At 32.4% G+C, this 22,379-nt stretch overlaps 1 protein-coding gene across 1 annotated transcript in view; it reads right to left on the bottom strand.

Moving 5' to 3' along the window:
- Nucleotides 1-583: 583 nt before the first annotated feature.
- Nucleotides 584-22,379, bottom strand: part of LOC124368812 (pyruvate dehydrogenase (acetyl-transferring) kinase, mitochondrial) — a 76,839-nt gene continuing 55,043 nt past the window's right edge. Inside the window, exons 6-9 of the mRNA XM_046826214.1 lie at nucleotides 21,857-21,971; nucleotides 11,086-11,195; nucleotides 10,454-10,649; nucleotides 584-10,358 (exon numbers count right to left, since the gene is read on the bottom strand). Coding sequence (XP_046682170.1) covers nucleotides 10,458-10,649; nucleotides 11,086-11,195; nucleotides 21,857-21,971 — 417 coding nt within the window. The 3' untranslated portion in view covers nucleotides 584-10,358; nucleotides 10,454-10,457. The remainder of the gene's footprint in view (nucleotides 10,359-10,453; nucleotides 10,650-11,085; nucleotides 11,196-21,856; nucleotides 21,972-22,379) is intronic.

The following is a 22,379-nucleotide window of genomic DNA, read 5'->3' as shown; positions in this document are numbered from 1 at the left end:
GTCTGACTACCACTTGTTCCTTCACATGAAGCACGAGCTATGCGGCCAACGCTTTGAAATCGACGATGAAGTGAAAACTGCCACGGAGTCATGGCTACATTCGTTGGCGGGAAATTTCTACAATGAGGGTATAGACAACCTGATCACCCACTACAACAAATATATGAACATCAGTGGAAACTATGTCGAAACATTGTTTAAGGTTTGGGCTTTCATGTAGAAATAAAATTGTGTTGAAAAAAAATGGTTTTACTTGTTTTTTTTTTAATGGTACTTACTTTCTAAACACGCCTTGTAGTAGAAAAAAAGAAGATTTCATGTACAACAGATCACAAATGAGACATTGATGCTGATTGTGATCACCTAGCAACTTGTATAAATTCAGTAGACCAGGAACAACACTGTATATATGGTAACTTATCAATTGGCCCTCATTGATATACAGAAAAGAGAACTAAAAGGATCAGTTCTGGATCAATATTACTCACAAGTTACAAACGACTTGCCTGACTGTGGTTACAAGATGTTATTACAATATACAAGGATTATGCAACTGCAGGACACAGGTAAATAAAAATTCCAATTATATTTTTATAGGAATTTATTTTTTTAATACAAAATGTAATAGTATGTAATTTAACTGTCAAATATTCTTCTTAATAATATAAAACTAATTTCCAAACTATAAAACCAAGACAAAGTAACACATATAATGTTGAAAATACATGATCAATCAATATAATTCAAAAACCTTAAAATCTGCTTTATATGAACTAAATTGCTTTCATCCACCTAAACCTCTATGGTGACTGTAAAAACTAATATGTGAAAATAAAGTATACAATATTTATTTTTCCAAAGTGATGGTTATTTATTGTACATTTGACAGTATTTATGACGCGTTGTACTCATTATACAACTAAAGGAATATATCAAGATATTGTACATTGTGGTTATCACAAATGCAATACAGTCATACTTCACTTTAAATACGTACACCCAATCACATGTTACAAGAGTCTGCACAAGTGGATTGCAGGACATTAGAACAGAAACCGGACATTATCAATTTATTATAAATAAATTAGAGAGTTTAATAAACCCATACAAAACAGTGAAACATTGAGATATTGCTTATTTCAAATGGTAATACTGATACATGCTTCGTTGCTACTAATATTGCTGAGCAGTCATTGATTACAAACATTGAAAACTTCAAAGGAAAGTTAATGGGATAGTTGGGCAATCCAATTATCCATTAGTGTTCAGTGTGTTGGCAAACAACTTCTTACTTTAACTTCATTAAAATTCAAACTGTAGTAAAACAAACTATCAGCGCACGTACATAATAAAAAAAGCAATTTTTTGCAACAGTATGGCAAATGCCATATAATTTTTATTTATCATTAGATAGAGTTTGTACTGAAATAGTGCTGTCCATCATTAAAATGACTACCACCTCGGTGCACCGACTCTGTTTCACAATAGACACTGATTTTTATGTGGCAACTTAGTACAAAGCGGAAGATGCAATTGGCAAATAAAAGCAATATTCACATGCAAAACTTGAAACAAACTTTAATACTAAAGTCATGGTTATTAAATCTGTTAATTGTAAAGGAGGAAGCAGTAAGAATTTTTCAACCTGGTACAATTAAAACATTGCTTAAACATTTGTTGGAATAAAATAACTAAAGTGGTGTGCGAGTGTGTGACTTAGATGAGTGTATGTGTGTTGGACTCAGATTACATATTGTATCCTGTCCACACAGGTTCATGTACTCTTACCGTACAGGTTTTACAATTACTAATTTGCAACCCAAGACTTCCCACTGTATAGACCCACTTTATTCAATGCACAGTCGCATCCTCACGACAATTGATTTGCATGGTCTTCTGGGTACTGTACAGGTTACATAAAGAATCCAAGTACAGATTCAGAAAACTGTAATAGTACCCAACTTTCAAACATTAGCTCACTTACAGTGGCATAACACTGTCTGGTGATGGAGGAAAGTCAACCTGTTGAGGCATTTGCAACTACAGAAAAAGTCTCATGCATAAAGATATACTAAGCTGCATCTACCATGTGACTTTTTTTGTAACATGTAACGAGGGCAAATGTCCTAAATTTAATTATCCTTTCAAACATTCCATTGTCATTAACAATCTTAAAACAACGAGTACCATGTATTAGTATCATTAACTGCATAAAGTGTTATTTAATTTGATCCAGACAGTTTTATTGATTTTTATTTGTAAATATAAAGTATAACATTAATTAAATAAAATGAATAATGATATAAAAAAAACTTATGACATTTAAATTTTAGTGATTTGTTTTTTTTGTTTTATAATTTGAGCACTTTTTCAACAAACAAAAGCTCCTCTAGAAAGCTAAATTAAATTTTATTTCCAATTCTTGCATTGTAAAACTTTGTGCATCATAAGAATACTTATATGCTGTATTGCATGATTTGAGTAATCATTGACTTACAAAAATCGTAAAGTGACACTGTTTCAGTAGTACCAACACAAGTACTGATAGTCATTACAACTAAAAGTTAATTTCAATGCCGAAATTCGATAGTGATTTAACTTTTAAAATCACGTTTTTAGGTTTTCACTAAAGTCAAAGTTTATCAGTTTATGCTGTTTATAACTGTGTTCTGGATTCAAGGGCATCAGTTTGGTTCCCTCCTCATTTTGACAATGAATTACACACCATCAACCGAATATGAGTTGCACACCATGAGAATAATAGCCTACATAATAACACGTATACTCTTGTCTATTCAGCAGAATATTGGCTAGAATGGTGCAACGGAGGAGATTGGTTAGTCACAAAAGGGCACAATTAACCACCCTCCAACAAATGAATAGGACACAACAATTATTATATGCAAGAAGCTTTTACTCGCTCTTTAGCATGAACTCTATAGACAATAGTGTTATGTATGCACTAAGGTAAGCATGGTAGGTGAAGCTGTCACTGTAATCACTGTTGCACATTATCCACTACAACAATTGAAACAATCTTATAAAATATTCAAAAACTATATAAAAATAATTGTGGTAAAAAGTTTTTTCACAAAAAAAACCCAAAAGTGTTTGGATGCATATTAATTATGTCTTTAAAATTATACAACCCCCAGACAACAGATCAAAAATAGTGTAAAAGTACATGGAGTTTAACATTGTCCTTATGGAGAAAATACTCTAGGTCATTTTATTACAGTTGGCTCCTAAGCTAATTCACTGCAAAGTATTCCACATTCCTGAGAGCTCCAGAAAGAGTTTGCTACCTCTCTCAGTATGAATACTGAAATCTTGCTCATGACCGATGTTGCTACTCCCTTAGATTCCTAAAACATGACACTAGGAATCTTGCTATTGGCAGACAGTAGTATTTTTTCCGGCAACATTAAAACAATCATAATTTATAACAATCCACACTTTTATCTACATACACATAATGCGATGATTTCAAATTCAATTTTAAGTGAGTAATGCAATTTTGTTTCGTGTATACTACACATAATGACACAACAGTGTTTACAAAATGGCAGCAAAGAAAAATGGCTATTCTACAACACATATAAATTACATTCACATTCAGTAACCGAGGAAATTACTTATTGCAAGTTTTAGGAATCAGGTTACAAAATAAAAACAAATAAAATGCTTTAGCGCTATCTCAATGTTTGATTAAAAAATTAAAGTGATCTACCCTTATTGATATGCATGTTTATGTTCGTTACCAATATTGTATTTCACAGACTCCCAGATTTTAAGTTTATTAAATATTTATCCCAAACGGACAGTCTTATTTACATCACATAGTTTCTGAATCTACAGCAAACTTTAGGCTTGTTAGATCATTGGTAACATAGCAACAATATTTACAATCCAACTATAATCAGACTAAGTCTAATAGAATATATATATATATATTTTTTATAAACTATAAAACCATAAATAAACAAACAAGGTGACACTTTGGCTTTTGCCTATATTGTGATACAATGATTTGCATCATGTTCAGTAGAGAACAGTGATGTTGTAGACAAAATCTGCCTATTTACTTTGTAACAGGGTGTACCACCAAGAACTTCTGGTTACTTGTTGATTTGCTTGGAAATATTGTTCTTATAAATTGTGTAGTTGAAAATAACATATTCTCCAAATAATTACATTGCACACAAACCTATGTCATGTTAAAAAGTATAATAATTAAATGTAAAATAACCGAGTTGAACTATGGTTATTATTTATTATTTCAGAAGCAATGCAATTTTAATTATATTAATTTATGTTTAACGGCAAAATAACTTAAAAAACCCATGTGCCATGGCAAAATAAAAAAGTGCTAACTTAAAAAGATACAAAACATGTAAATTGTAAGGTACACTTCACTGGCAATTTAAAGAAACATGTAGTACAGATTATTGATTTAGTATAATACAAAGTCGGAAAAATATTCTAACAGATTCATAACTTGCATATGGCCTAACTTATGGCAACTCAGGACACCAACATGGACCTACATCAACTTTTCATGTGTGCCAAGGTCAGTGAAAACACTTAAGATGTAAATAATTTTACATAAACGAGTTACTTGTACATTATTTTTACATATTGCTGAAAAAGAACAGTGAGAAAAAATGAATTTAAATATTGTAAGACCATTGGTGCCTACTTAAAATATGTATGATAGATTAAATTTTGCATTATGTTTGTTTGTGCAGTATACATAAATGTATAGGCTCCAGTTTTGTATTGTCGGATCATGTGAATGTATAAAACCACAAATGTTTTCAGGCCAAAAACAACACACCTAGACAATCTACAGTATATGTTATATGGAAGTATCTAATTACTTTCCAAGTTAATTTCAGAAAAAAATTTGAAACACGCAACTTTGTCATTGCAACTTTCGTGGGTAAGCGGTGACAAAGACAAGAGCGAGAGAAACTCGGTACCGACGCTGACCCAAGAAATTTAGTCAGGATGAGATTGAATACAATCACAGGTGTTAAAGTTGGACTCAATCGGCCCAAACATGAAAAATAAGATCCTTGTTTACATCCCAATTATCACTTTGAAAGTTATCCATAAAAAAATCATAAATCCATTGTTATCTTTCCCAACACTGTATAACTAACTAAGAGAGTTTCAAAACTTAAATGATTAATTTTAACCCTTTTAGTGCTAAGTGTCACAATTTACAAAGCTGATTGTATATGCTGTTTAGAGAACCACAGAGAATACTCACAAACTCTCTCGGAGTTATGATTGTGTTATATTGAATTTCAAATACATCATTTGTGCCTATCTAGGTGCCTAACCAATTTTATTGGTTAAGAGTTAACAAGATTTTCAAAGTCAAGTTGTCAATACATAGCTTTTGCTAGATTTAACATAATTATTACATACATTTTCTTGATACAAGACACCTGTTAACATTTAATGTGCGAAAGGATTTATACACGCAGAGAATTTTTTATCATTGAATAAAACTGTGGTGTACACCACAGAACCGTACCACCTAGAACTGTGGTAAACTTATATATTTTCAGTACGTTGATGTACGTATAAACAACTTAGATGACTCTGTCATCAGAGAAAATATACATAGTTATAATACATGTGGGAGAAGCAAAATTGATATCCCAATGCATAGATTAACAAAGACTGCCAAATCACACAAACTGTATGGTAATACGCTTCTTTAATAAATTACCACTATCTACTAGAACTGAGCCTATAAGTATGTTTAGGACTAGAATGTACAGCTGGTTGCTTAAAACTCCATTTTACACTATAAAAGAATTCTTTGGTTGCAAGATTACTGTTGATTTTAATCAGGCTAATATAGTTTTACTGTTAATTTAAATTAGGCTTATATATTTTTAAGATTTATATATATTTTTATATATATTTTAATTTAGAAATTTAGGGATGAAACCTATTTCATTATGTATGATCAATGGTTAACAATTTTTAAGACTCTTTGACTCTTTAAATATTTTACATTACACAAATCAGAAATAAAAGAATAATTTTGTTACCGCTGACAACAACTAATAATCTCATAATAATTATTAAAGAGAAAAATATTAATTTCATTTAACCTTAATGGTTTCTTTTTTGTAATTAAAATTATATTGTTTTGCTGAATTTAATTTTTGATTGCTTTTTACAGATATAGGTTTGTAGAGTTTAGATATACTTTTTCATGCAATTTGTATACAAAGTGTTTTTTATCAAATTTTTGTTATTATTTTATATATTGTCCACTAAGTTATTTTCACTATCGATGTCCATGTCACCATCACGCAAACGAAGCCAATCGCCTATTTGTGCGTTGGATATTTCCATGGTACAATAAACACTAGAAATTAAACCTCCAGAACGGGTGACATAAAACAACATGTGGTAGCTGTCTGCACTGTGCGACTACAGTACAGATACAGGGTGACACAGAATAACGGGAATTTTTGTAACGCGTTGTGGCAGCCGTGAGCAGGTGGCAGCACTGCGGGACAGTGACAGTGACCAAGTAAACAAGCCGCCATTACAGTAGCCATGGACCAGTGGAACGGGCAACAGTGTGCGTTAGCTATAAAAATGTTTTATAAAAACGGTGATAGTTCGAAAGCTGCCCAGATTGAGTTCCGACGTTTTTACAACTTAGGACGTCATGATTCTTTTCCGTCAAAACATGCCATTAGAAGTTGGATTCATAATTGTGAAGAGAGTGGATCAGCTTTAAAGAAGAAACCAACGGGACGACCAAGAAGTGCTTGTACTGCACAGAACATTGATGTTGTACGCCAATCTGTATTGAGGAGTCCACGCCATTCGATTCGTAAGCAAGTAGCTGCTGTTGAAATGTCCCGTGAAAGTGTTCGCAGAATTCTTCATTTAGAATTAAAATTTCACCCCTACAAGCTGCAGATAGTGCAACAGTTGAAGGAAAATGATTACCAGTCGCGATTGCAATTCTGCCAACAAATGTTAACACACATAAACAATGAAGATGAATTTCTAAGCAAGTTGTGCTTGTCAGATGAGGCACTTTTATCTCACAGGTTATATTAACAAGCAGAACTACCGATACTGGGCAGGCAGAAATCCTAATGAACTTCATGAGCGCCCTTTACACACTAATAAGGTTACAGTATGGTGTGCTGTTTCATTACATGGGATCATTGGACCTTATTTTTTTTAGGATGAACTGGGGATTGCAGTAAATGTCAATTCTGATCGTTACGTGGAAATGTTACAACGTTTCGTTACACCTGAATTGAACTATTTTCCAGAATTTCAAGAATCCTGGTTTCAACAGGATGGTGCGACATCACACACTGCACGACAGTCAATGGAAGATGTGCGAGTATTGTTTGGTAACCGTGTCATCTCAAGATTCTGTGACGTTTCCTGGCCCCCTAGATCGCCAGATTTGACCATGTGCCATTTCTTTTTGTGGGGCTACCTCAAAACTAAAGTGTTCACAACTCGACCAAGAACTGTAAATGAGTTAAAATAGAGAATTCAGGAAATTAACAGTATTCCAGTTGAGATGTTGCAGCGGTCAATGAGGAATCTCCACCGCAGATTTCAAGAATGCATTCATAGACGAGGACGCCACCTAAAGGATGTTGTTTAAAAAAAAATCATAAATTCCATCAGTGTTTCATAAATGGCAAGTTTTGATGTTTCATTTAATACAAATAAAACCATTTTCTTCCATCACTCTTATTTTTTAGAATTTTTTTAAAAATTCCCGTTATTTTGTGTCACCCTGTGTACAAACTCACTATACAAACATTCATGACAGAAAACCAAGGAAGTACTGACATCTAGTAGAAATACCAGAACTACTTGCATGACACGTGGTTCTCATTTCTACATAATATTACGACAGACAACAGAATAAAACAGGAACAATATAACAATGCGTAATTTTACATCAGTAGTACACTTTTATACAACCACTATGAATGCATTATTACATCCAAAACCATGAGGGGGATAAACTTGTGTTCAAATTTTCTAGCAACTGCTAAATCATAAAAAGTATTATTATTTAAATGACTTTGTAACAAAGTGAATGAAATTAAAATGGTTTCTGCTTAGATTTCCTTTAACACATGAAACTGCTAAAATTTTAAAACTTATTATTGTAATAAATTTACTTAGGGTTACAAAGAAAAGAACAATAAAACTAAATCTACATTAAAACCACCCCTACAAACCAACCACTAGCACACAGAATCAGACTTTGTGGTTGGTTAAATTCATAAAATGCAGGACACTGATTTTACACCATTTTAAAAATTTGGATAACAATATTCAGGTAATCAATTGCAATTTTTGTACACATAAAAAATGTTTCAATGTGAGTTCTACAGGCATGTCTTTAGCTTAAAAACCTGACAAAAAATTGTAAATTTGAAACTATTGTTATTTGTTCATAACTTTAACACTGTTATATTTATAACTTCAAAAAGTAGCTCCTATCTTTGCACCTATCATAAATCTCAAATGTAAACTTGCACATTTATAAACGAAATTTGATTAACAATGTTAACAAATATTTTTATTTTTTTACTTTTCCAAATATCTTTTATTTAACAGTGCTACATATTACTCTTTTTCACTCTTTTCATCATAGGGTGTCACATGTAATTTATTACACAGATTAAAAAAAGTCTAACTAATGGTAGTAGTTTAAACATTTTGGCCATACCATGTTTAACCATAAGAAGGTTTTATAATAAAAAACCATAATTTAAAGAATTGTTAAACACTAATCATCAGTTATGATTATAAAGTTTGATTTCCATAGTTTAAAACAATTAATCAATAATACAATTTTGGAAATTATGATTTTATATGAAACTGCCAGGAAAATCCAAAAAGTTACATTACTGTCAACTTCATTGTTTTTTTAAGGCTGAGTATTATCACACATATTACATTCTTCAGGTAAATATGAAACTTGAATATTTACTGCTTCATTAAATTAAGAAATATATTAAAAAATCTAAAGGACAAAAATAGTTGAACCCAACTTTGTTAAAAATAACCTGCATGTATATGCTTTATATTTTCATATTACCAGTATAAGAAAATGGCATCGATTTTTCAAGTTTTTAAACTCATATTACTAATTCTTAAATTTCATAGAAAAGTAATTATTACGGTTTACCATTTAGTTTTCCAGCAATTTTATGTATAATTTAAGGAATGTTAACAGACCTCACAACAACAACAAAATCAGCATTTACAATATATAAATTTGTCCTTAAACATTTTTATACAAAGCTAAAATTTGGCATACATATTTAATTGCTGATTTGTTGATTTGGGTTCGTAAACCAACAACATTACTGAATTCGTTTGTAAGCCAACTGGAAGTTTCCTCGTAACCTTATTTTTCAGCCATAAGTATTATTTAGTTATAATGAAATTTTATAAACACACCACTTTCTATTGTAAATTATGGTCTAAAAATAAAAATTGTTGGTTAATTATATGATGTTACGGTTTTTCAAGTATTGTACTAGCCTCTTGGCAATAGCCAAGTTTAGCCATAACATTGATAAAAATTGCTTGTTGTGAGATTTTATTCATAGTCTTTCATTATATTTTGATAAAAATATTCATTTTAGATACCCTGGAGTAGCATTTTAATAGTAAAAGTAGAAGTACAAGAGAAAAATTTGTTATCATTACAGCTTTTTGGAAGTGACTTTTTACTTATACTCTTTTGTAAAATGCATGACACCAAAATTACTATTTTAAGCTAAAATATTAATAGATTATGGTTATTTTGAACCACTATATATTTTCCCATAAACCTAATTTCCATTAATTAATTGCCATGGCACTCAAAAGGCTAATATCATATTCAAAACTAAACAATTCTTAATTTAATACAGTTGACGCAGGAATATCCTACACATCGTGATGGTCAGTTGTGTGGATAGCGAAACTGCAGTTTATAAAACACATAAAATAGGTTCGGATAAGAGGACAAGTGTTATTTAAAAACGTGAATCACAACATCCAACAAAATCTCAATGCTGAAACATGTGAATTCTAAAACTAAACATAAAATATTTACTGATTCAACCGTGATTATAGTTTCCCTATATACTGAGAACTAACAAGTAACAACTAATAAAACTATTACTAAAATTTAAGAATTGGAAGCTAACATACATTCTTAAAAGAAAAGCAGCTGCTCTCATCTTTCCTTTGAGAAACGTAGATAGAAAATGTTTCATTGCAGAAAGTAGATAAAAGTGGGCTGGACTCAGTCTTATCACATATCAAAAGTGACCCGTCTGAAACAAATTGGAGTTATTGTTAGCAAGTAGATAATGATAAGTACTGTAGTTATCAATAAAACATCAGGTTGTTAGTGTGAGGTCACACTGACCTGACTACATGGAGCGGGAAAGCTCAGTTTTGTGATCCGTGCGGTTGGTGTTGTTGGTAGGGGATGTGACGAAGTGACGTACACTCATGCAAGATGACTGGTTGCTCCAGTCCCCGGTCGGGATTGTCGTGCGGTAAAACCTGGTCGAAGTCTTGTTGAAAATTGGCAGCAGTTCATTGGCTTCATTCGATAAAGCCTGTAAAGTAATATCAGACATAATGCTTATTGTCTATTCTAATTTAAAAAGTTGAATAGTTTGTTTAGATAGGGGTTGCATTTGAAACTTTAAAGTTACCCCTTCTACTCCCCTTGAAAAAGGAGGGAAATATTTTTAATATTCTTCAAAAAGTTCATACAAATATTTTAATAGGTATGGTGACGTTTTTACATCAATATCGCAATCTGTTTGGAATATATCCAGGCGTATCAGGACTTAATTTACACCCTATATATTTATTAAGCTAAGGCGTTTTCCTGATGAAATTTCTCTTTATGACTGCCCCTTTAAATCTAGCCAATAAACTCATACTAAAAGGTCCATAAAACTTAACAGAAACTGAGAACTCATAAAAGTAATAAAATATCTAATAACAAACCACTTAAGTAAAAAATCATTGTGAAATTCACATTACCTTCATGTACACAATAGCATCTGTGCCATAACCATCACAAGAGAGTAGGCTCAGCTCTCCATGAAAATAACGAGCATATAATCGTGAAATAGGTAGACCGTATCCATAACCTACAAGAAAAACAAAAATAACATTGTATGGCCATCTGTTTATATGCACCTGAAATGTATAATGTCAAACTATATTTTGTTTTTATTTCTTGATATGCTGAAACATAGCAATTTCTACTATTTACTTTTGAGGAAAGAAGCATCAATGCTAATATAAGCATTTTAACAATGTTACTATTCTACTAAACCTGCAATATTGGTTCCCACCCATTTATATTCAACAATGCCTACTGAGGTTTCAAAACACTTTTAACCCTCTCCCAGGCAATCCCCTAATCGCCATGGCGGAGAGCTTGGCACTAACGTCCAATCACGTTTTATTCTTCGATCACCATCAACTGATTTCACTGTTTCCTGCTTTGTGCTGCCATCATACATCTATTTTTGGAACTGCTAATGGATATATCTATTGACAGTACTGTTGTGTTCACTCACTGACTGCTTTTATGTGCTACGTAGGAATAACATACAACACATTTTATCGAACGCTTCATTGACTGTGATTTAATTGTTTTTCATCACAACTCCTTTTTCTCAATCTATCAGAACATTTTTTGACTGACATTATACAATTATGTTGTTTTCACTGTTTTGTTATTAGTTTATCTATTATGTAAGTTACTACAAAAATGGCAGGCTCAAGTCAACGTTTGCAAGATAGTAAAACTGATTTTTGGTGTTTGAACTGAAAGGTTTTTTAAATTGATCTGGATGAGTTATGAGAATCCCACCATACTATCGATAATTTAATAATTTTAATATTGATGTATAATATGCAACGGTTTTATTCTAATAACGTTGTGAATATAATAAAAAACGTGAAATTATTCTCATCAGAGCAGCTAAATTTATTCAGCCCGGTAGCTCCAGAAGCATGTCGAAACAATTCAATTGGAGAGGGCCAATAAAGCTTTCTTTCATTTCCCAATTTAAGGATATGGGCAATATTAATTAATCAGAATTGATCAATAAATGTAAACTCATCAATTTATTTGAGAAACACAATTTACAGTACATAGAAATACAAAACAGCTGAAGTTTAAATTGCTGTTTTACTCAGATTTTTTGCAATAAACTTACCATAGTAATGAATGGTACACACAAGCCAAAATTATAGTTCTGAAGTCCCTAAGTTGCTTGTGCAGAATGACAGACTAGTGAAAATAGACGATGCCATCCAAGAAAACCCCTAAATATTTCAAGGTTTAAGTTTCTTGAAATAGGTAGTGTTTGCAATTACTACTTCAACTTACAATTACTACTTACACTCTGGAACCAACTACAGCTAATGAAATGTACAAAATTGTAAGGTCTCTAAGGAGCTCATCTTCTTCTGGTGTAGAAGAAATATCAAAAAATATCCTCAAATGCTTATGAACTCATAACACCCCTTGTAAACATTTGTCCATTCAGAAAGGCATTTTCCCATCCAAATTAAAAATAGCCAAAATCTATCCAACATTTAAACAAGGTGATTCTCAAAACATTGCCAATTACAGACCAATCTCTCTTCTCCCACCAGTCTCAAAACTTATTGAAAAAGTAATTCTTATTAGACTCTCTTAAAGTATCTAAGAGAGAACCAAATGCTAACTGACTAGTAGCGTGGATTCATCTCTGGAAAATCTACCACAACTCCAATTATCGACCTAGGAAACCATATAGATAGCCTCTGCCTGAAGCTTAACTCAGCATTGTTTGCATCAAAGAGAACCAAGACAACTAGTACTCATGAAGCCACAAGAATAGCATATCACATGTTATTCGAAGCAGTCTGGGGTGCTTTTTCAGGTTGAAATCTCCACAGAGTTCTGGTAATGCAAAAAAGCAATAAGGTTAATGGCTGGAATAGGACCTAGAGAGAGAGAGATGCAGAAATATTTTCAAAGACTGGAAAATATTGACAATAACATCCATTTACATCCTAGAAACCATAATTTATTGCATAACTAAGGATCCTTCAAAACAAAGAGATCTACACTGCCATTACACTAGACAAGCAGGGGATTGCACTCTACCAGTCCATAGAACAGCACTGTTTGAGAAAAAAACCATCATATGCTGGAATGAAACTCTTCAACAAGCAACCAGATCATCTGAAAGACAACCCAGGACCTATAAAGAGAAACCTACGGTGTTGGCTGCAAGACCACACATACTACACACTCGATGAGTTCTTCTCATGAAATGATGAATCTTAATTAGACCTCTCATTTAATAATAGAATTCACTTGTAAATTGTAACAAGACATGCTTGACCCTGTAACATGTCTTGATGGTATTGTTAAAAAGCATATTGTCTATTGTCTTCTGGATGGCCAATCATAACCTCTTTTCAAATTCTCGGTTTTTCCTGTAGAAAAATTTGGATACCGTAGTCCTTTCAAACTAAATAAACAATTGTAATATTGTTTTTAACTTTTACGCCAAATGCAACGGTGACGGCTTATTGTCACACGATTTATTTGAAGGAAATGCTATGAATCTGCGGTGGTCTAGCAAAATGCGAGAAATTCGGTGACAACTCATCACAATCATCTATTTTAAGTTCTTATTATTTATGTGTTGAAAATAAATAAAAAATAAATCTATGTTTATTGCCGTCTTACAAAAATGCATCAGCAAAGTCAAATATACACCCAAGTGGTATAGTCTGGAGGCAATATTATTAATCTAACATGTAAACATATTTAACAAAAGTTGCCAAGAATTTCTCTCTTCCACCTATCTTCATACCTACATAATAAATAATACAATTTCATAAATGATACAAAGGAATAAACTTAGGTACTAAACAACATCCTGATCAATCCCTATTACAAGCTATTTAAAATGGACTGTAAAATTGTAAATAAAACTATAACCTATAATATTAGCACCTATCTAGGAAGTTAAAAACATTAAAATATTATACAATTAAAACATTAAAATATTATACAATTAAAAACATTACAATGTTATACAAAATACTGTTTTTTTACAAAACATGAAACAAAGTATAGTAAATAAGAACAAAGAAATAAGAATAAACAGGAAGAAATGGAAAACTAGAAATTCACTTCATGAATACTAAAAAACTCAGTCAGATCATAAAAAGGATTCCTCAGTAACCAAGTATACACTTTAGCTTTGAAAATGTTTGTTGGATACTTATCAACTACTACATTTCTTAATTTGTTATAAATCTTTTGAGGAGTTACAATGTGACTCTGCTGTGTTTTGCTTAACCTACAGTGTTCTATTGCAATGTTGTTTTTATTTCTGGTATTGTAGCTGTGTTGCTGCCAAAAGTGAGAGCTGGAATATTTTTCAGGATGTATGAAACCGAGTCAAAAATATACAAATTAATAACAGTTTGCAGCTCTAGTTCAACAAAAAGAGGTTTGCAATGGTCCAATGGATTTGCTTTAGTCATTATTCTAATCACCTTCTTTTGCAGGATGAGAATGTCATTAATTCTAGTGCTATTGCCCCATATTACAAGACCGTATCTAATTATAGATTGGAAAAAGGCATAGTAGGCAGATTTTACATAGCTTTCAGGCACACAATTCATTATTCGTTTAAGAAGAAAAATTACTCTTGATAATCTTTTGGAAATATATTCAATATGAGAGGTCCATGTTAAGTTATTGTCAATAAATAGTCCTAGAAATTTAACACAAGAAAAGAAATCATTGGTTATGTCGGATGGAGGGATTTGCCTTAAGCTGAATAAAATGTTTTGGGTTTTGGATTCATTCAATAAAAAAACTCGTGTATGCCTAATAACTTTTCTTTCTGTGATTTTTGGGAAATATATGTATCCAATTTAGAAAAATAAAGAGAACAAATTCCAACACAGTGCGACCATGGGTAAAACTACTGTATACTTTGTTGGTATACAAGTTCAGTTCGATACAACTTTATTTGACCTTTTGGAAAAACAGGTCTAAGAATACCACGCTACTTCAAAGCAATTTGCATAGATTCAGAGAAATGAACATATTTACAAGTCATATCCTCTACCTTCTGCTTTTAAATAATAGAAATGGTAGCTTATAAAATGAATATATTCCATTAATGTAAAAATGTAAGGATACATATTTATAGATCATCTATTTAAGTTCAACTAAGCAAATTATGATATATGGATACAATAAAAATTAGTGATCGTATGTTTGCCGCCAAGCAGCTAACGTCCACGTACAGAACCAGAGTCACGCTGGTTTTGAAAATATAGACATAGAAAATATGAATCTCAATTAAAATATTATTTATAAATCACATTATTTTGTTACTGTATAATTCTAAAGTTTTTATACAAAAAGAACTACAAAAAACACATTTTAGTAATAAGTAATTTGCATACTGCCAATCAGCCGTCATCTGTGAATAGATTTATTTGGATTAGAGATTCACTAATCTAATATTATAGAGCATACCCCCTCAGCCCCAAGGACGTCAGAGAACAAGAGCCCTCAAATCTGATAGGCTTTTGTAAAAGCTTCAGATTCTGAGGACACAAATATAAGCAAGGGAGGCACATAGGTCCTTTTTTAGGAGTAAGTGCGGGGACAAACCGTCTTTTTCCTTCGGGATAAAAAAAAAGAAAAAATAAGAGTGAAAAACTTATTTTATAAGCATATCTTAAGCATTTCTATTGCTATCGCAATTTAGTGAAAAGAGCCACAGTATCGAGTATCTGAATTGATCGATCCCTAGCAAAATTTTCAGGGAAATTACAAAAACTCACTCATAATCCACGCATGTTTTCCCAGAGCCCAAAATTCATGCATAATCCGTGCTATTCTAGATTCTAATAGTCGCTGGCAGCCCTGGTTCCAGTCCCAAGACTGTATCTCCGAATTTTTCCCACTGCTGCTGGCCAATATTTGAAGAATGCATCAGAAAGTTATACGCTACAGAAGGTACTGAAGTGCGGTTAATTCGCGGTATACAAGTTCAGTTCGATACAACTTTATTTGACCTTTTGGAAAAACAGGTCTAAGAATACCACGCTACTTCAAAGCAATTTGCATAGATTCAGAGAAATGAACATATTTACAAGTCATATCCTCTACCTTCTGCTTTTAAATAATAGAAATGGTAGCTTATAAAATGAATATATTCCATTAATGTAAAAATGTAAGGATACATATTTATAGATCATCTATTTAAGTTCAACTAAGCAAATTATGATATATGGATACAATAAAAATTAGTGATCGTATGTTTGCCGCCAAGCAGCTAACGTCCACGTACAGAACCAGAGTCACGCTGGTTTTGAAAATATAGACATAGAAAATATGAATCTCAATTAAAATATTATTTATAAATCACATTATTTTGTTACTGTATAATTCTAAATAGTTTTTATACAAAAAGAACTACAAAAACACATTTTAGTAATAAGTAATTTGCATACTGCCAATCAGCCGTCATCTGTGAATAGATTTATTTGGATTAGAGATTCACTAATCTAATATTATAGAGCATACCCCCTCAGCCCCAAGGACGTCAGAGAACAAGAGCCCTCAAATCTGATAGGCTTTTGTAAAAGCTTCAGATTCTGAGGACACAAATATAAGCAAGGGAGGCACATAGGTCCTTTTTTAGGAGTAAGTGCGGGGACAAACCGTCTTTTTCCTTCGGGATAAAACAAAACAACAACAACAAAAAAAATAAGAGTGAAAAACTTATTTTATAAGCATATCTTAAGCATTTCTATTGCTATCGATATTTAGTGAAAAGATTTAGTGAAAAGAGCCACGTATCGAGTATCTGAATTGATCGATCCCTAGCAAAATTTTCAGGGAAATTACAAAAACTCACTCATAATCCACGCATGTTTTCCCAGAGCCCAAAATTCATGCATAATCCGTGCTATTCTAGATTCTAATAGTCGCTGGCAGCCCTGGTTCCAGTCCCAAGACTGTATCTCCGAATTTTTCCCACTGCTGGCCAATATTTGAAGAATGCATCAGAAAGTTATACGCTACAGAAGGTACTGAAGTGCGGTTAATTCGCGATATGTAGAATAAGTAGACACCAGTACAGAACATTACCTTCTATAGTTACACCCCTAGAATACATACACAATTAACGTTATCAAATGGGAGGCTCTTAAATATTTTGTGTTTGCCTTTTAGATAATGCAAGAATAGATTCACAACACAACTAAAGTAAAATAAATACAAAAAATAATAAACACACGAAACGTTGTGGTTCAAATCATGTGTTTGTTAATATTTCGAATTCTCCGACCAATTGTTATGTGTGCAGGGAACTCATTCAAACGAATAGTTGATCAGAGAACTGTTGGGATTTCCATCAGCCGTCGTCCAATGCCGCTTGACGACGATAACTGACGTGCATGATAGATTCGGCCAATTGGCCGTCTACAAACTGGTGACAATATAATGAATTGCATTTACACTGGCAAGTAAAGTTGCGAGAGAATTTGCACAAATACAATCAGAATGTGTGTGTGGAATAGCAATCGCTCATAGACCAAACCAAGGCCTTGGCCGTGATATGAGCAGTAAGTGGTGAGCGTTAGCTTTATGTTTGTACTTTTTGAACCCTCGACATGACCCAAGACAGATGTGAGCAGCAGGGCGGTACCACGCGGTGACGCTGATCCGCCACCAACTCCAGACATTACATTTTTCTCCTGCCGCTCAGTTCTAGCTCTTTCTGTCATTGCTGTGCATCATGTTGGACCCCAATGCCCCCTTCTCAGCTTCACTTGTTGCAAATCCACTATTTTCTTCCCCAATAAGTGTCTTATTTGATCTGGTAAAAACCCAACTGACATTCTGTTATTCTCAAAAAAACCGGGTTACATCTTTCATCAAACCCTCAAAGAGATGATAATATTCACTGAACCGAACTTTAACCCTTTTAATGCCAGACATTTTTTTAGTGACCATGTGAAAAAATGCCAACCTGTTTTCAAAAAGTACATGCGAAGAATGCCAGGCCCTTTTTTCCATAATTTGACAACTATTTTTTAAAAATGTATAACTTTTTTATTTATTGAAGGAAATTATCCATTTAGGTGTTGTTTTTTTATGTCACAATGTGGAGTGTTTAAAACAAATGAGTATTAAAATGTTTACAAATTTATATAATTTATATTTGTAAAAAACAAAAAATAAAAAAAACAAAAACTTAAAAAAAATTAGTTTTAACATATCAAGGTACCTTAATTATTAGCCTTAACTAAAAAAGTAGTTACTGGGAATTGTACTATATTTAATTGTTAACACTCACACCAAATTTGAAGAACTTGCCTTGAAAAAATAGTGAAGTTACAGCATTTTATCGAAAACCTTGTAAAGTCCACATTTTACAGTAAAATTCAGTAAGACATATTTTGGTCAGTTTCATTCATAATCACTTTATTTACACGTGTTGTTTAGCCCAATGTATAAAATTGTTTGTTGAAATAATAAAGAAAGTAGTTTTACATAAAATTAAAATTAATTATTTACAATATAGGGTACATAATTTAAATTTTTTTAACACTTGTGTTTGCCGAAGCACAAAGAATGAGTCCCCCTCTTTTACTCATGGTCAAAATCTATTTACAATAATCACAAAACGAATAATAATATAAGCAAACTGAAATAAACAAAAGAAAAGCACGAATAATTCCCATTAAAACATAACCTAGCAACAACGTATTACCACAGCAACCAAAGACGCTCACTGAATGATTGGACGTAAATGAGGTTGAAAACAGCTGATAACGTCATCACATGTAGAGTTTGTATCAATAGTAGTAGTGTCTAGATACAGTATGCAAAATTTAGTGGCATTTGGTCAATAATTTAAAACTACAATATAACAAAAACCGGACGAGCGCCCCCAGCGCACGTCGGCATTTTTCGTAAAACCTAATGACGTGCGCTCGCGGCGCACGTCAGCATTAAAAAGGGTTAAGCCTGTTTATAAGGTGAATACTGTACATTTTAGACCTACACAATCTAACTAGCACACGTCTTTTCAAAAAGCTATTTTCACTCAAAAATAAGAGTTAGACAACTTCATTCACTTCGGTGACTAAACAAAACTTAAACACTAACACACCGCTTGTATCATGGCCACTACTGATCTGTTGTTTTACAGTTTACCAGTCGTAAAGTGGCTGAGGCCTGAGACGATCGGTCGGCCAACTTTAACTGTCCATTGGATTGATAACTGTCTGGGGACTTGCCGCGACACAGGGGTAGAACTGACCAAGATACAGTTCACTACACCAGTGGGGGCAACCTTGGATCAGTCTGTATCAGATGAGGCTGACGAACATATGTCAAACTTCACTCACAGTTTAACGGACCATGTCGTGTAAAATACAAAGTTTTTTAATTAATCAAGTCCTGAGTGTCACGTTATAATTAATTAATAAGTGTCACGTTATTTCTTGATTTCATAAGTTCTTAGAGACGGAAAAAATTGTTTTTGAGATTTTCCTGATTCTACAGGAAGATTCCCGGTTTTCCGGTCAGGTGACCACCCTGCACTATTAACTGTCACTTGTTCCAATCTAGACCAACAATGTTACACCAGGAACAACCTGCAGCTAATTAGTACTGGTGGTAGTGTCAGAGAGGTTGGAACTGCTGGAAGTGGCACACTTAAGTGTAAACGTTCTCATTTTAATGTATAGAGAACATTCACATTCCAGGTGCTGCTGTGTACTTCTTAGCCTAAGCAGTGTTCGGATAAACGAGGTGTGTATAAACCATCTGTACTTTCTCATCTAATCAAGTTTATGTAGAAAACCATTTCAAATTTCGCATCTGAGATAGGACTTTAATCGCGGAGTTGAAGAGGTGCCTGCGTGTTCTCCACACTCATATCTAGTGTCGAGGGAGAAGATTGTTCAAAATTCATAGGCAATTTGTGAAATATTAAAATATACGTTTTAAATATGAATATTTTTTGTAAAAAAATAATTCCCTGTTTTTAATAAGTTAACCACTTTCACTGAGAGGAATTTATGAATATAAATGGTATATCTTTGTAAAAGTTTTCAAACTCTACATACACCCTCACAATTAAGAATAATTTTATAAACATATTTGCAAAAGAAACTTAAAATTTAAACCTCTTTGAGTTTTAAGAATAAATATCCATGAATAATTTCTCATTGTTGTTGGATTTTTCTTTAGAAATATAGTAGGGATGTAAAAGGTTGAAAATTTCATTTTCACTTAAAGATGATATCAAAATTTGATTATATGTTTTGGCAGTTTCATGCAATTATCATATTTAAGGTTTAGAAATGTGAGAAGTTGTGGAGATTTTGCAGAGTTAATTTTTTATGTTTTATTTATATAGGATAAAATTTGAATATTTAGTAAAATAATTTTTTATTTAAGATTTTTCTTTACTAAAATTTTGATCTTTCAACAATTGTTAGCTTAAGGTTTAGAAATGTGAGAAGTTGTGGAGATTTTGCAGAGTTCATTTTTTATGTTTTATTTATATAGGATAAAATTTGAATATTTAGTAAAATAATTTTTTATTTAAGATTTTTCTTTACTAAAATTTTGATCTTTCAACAATTGTTAGCCTTCTAAATATATTTAGTTGAATGTGAAAGATTTTTCATTGAAGTTTTGAAAACAGATTTTTAAAATACTGTTGAATTTATAATAAACTTTTTTAATTTTAAGAAAAAATGAAGAAGAGATTTTTAAACAATAAATTTTATACATTTTCGAATGGTTTTGATACTTTTTCTGTATCAAATACTTTACATTTGAATGGCTCAGAAAGTGGCCAAGTAATGACAATGTATTATTTACTTATATATATATATATATATATATATATAAGTTTTCAAATTCAATTATCTACATTAACATAAAAATATTTAAACAAAGAAAACTATAAATATTGAGTTTAGTTCCATTTCACCATCCGCTCCGTGTAGCATCTGAAATCTGACTCTGTCACAGACTTGACACCTAGAATCTGGAGTTCACGTCCGTCTGAAGAGACCTGAAAAATTTGGTGAAGAAGAATTTCAAAACAAAATCTTTGCATCGATTCAAAGAGCAAATTTTGTCGCAGCATCAGATCTCAGACGCTGAATTAAGTGGATGGTGAAATGGAGCTAATATTCGCATTGAATCGATTTTGATCGTTATAAACGAAATTATATCTTTACTATGTGAGAACACACACAGAGCATTTCATAAGCTTGGGACCTTATCAATAATGTATATTATGACATCTAGCACGGCTTTTTGGAAATTCTTCAGTTATCCTGATGGTACTACTGCACAGATTTTATGGTGAGTGTATCTAGCAGCAATGCGTATAGTTTAGTTATACTGATAGTACTCCTGCTCAGATATTAGTTCTGTACGGTGAGTGTATCTAGCAGCAATGCGTATTGTTTAGTTATACTGATAGTACTCCTGCTCAGATATTAGTTCTGTACGGTGAGTGTATCTAGCAGCAATGCGTAGATATAGTTTAAGTGTGAGTTTGGAGCACTTTTACTCTGCAGAGGTCTGCTATTGTCGAGATACACAATGGGATATAGCCATCATAATGCGACGTATTTGCCAGCCCTACTTATAACCAGACTACCTGATAATCAAAATATATAAGTAGGCTTTTGGAATTGGACAAATCTTTTTTTTCAAAATCAAACTGACCTGCAAGAGGAACTGTGTGTGCGTCAGATTTGGAAGGCTGTGGAGCAGTGCTGTACATGTAATGGAACAACTGGTCTGTTAGACTCCGTGGGATACCTCCACCTCTATCTGACATCTAGAAACAAATATCCAAACTCTTACATGTAAGAAATAAAGTTAAAAAATGTTTCAATATACATTAAGTAATTTAATTTTATTCATACATATTTCAGTACTTTTGATATTGCATGTTTTCCCTAAATCTCATGGGATGTTATTTGGATATTATTCCCAAAACCTGTTTAACTCAAATCATTCAGGCAACAACGCCTTCTGAAGATCCTAAGATAAAAGAACAAGAAAAAAAATACTAAATTCCAAAGCCATTTAAAAAAAATGTGTTATCTTATCCCTATAGAAAGTACGGTAGTTTAAAATTTGGAGTTTAAACTCAAACTTTTGGAAGAAGATAAAGATTTTTACAGGGAGATTGAAAGCTGTCATCTTAAGAGGTATTTTGAAAATCATACATTATTGTGAAAAT

Source organism: Homalodisca vitripennis, chromosome X, assembly GCF_021130785.1.
Source record: "Homalodisca vitripennis isolate AUS2020 chromosome X, UT_GWSS_2.1, whole genome shotgun sequence".
NCBI lineage: Eukaryota > Metazoa > Arthropoda > Insecta > Hemiptera > Cicadellidae > Homalodisca > Homalodisca vitripennis.
The sequence above is the reverse complement of the archived record's forward strand: the minus strand, read 5'-3'. Positions and strand labels throughout refer to the sequence as shown.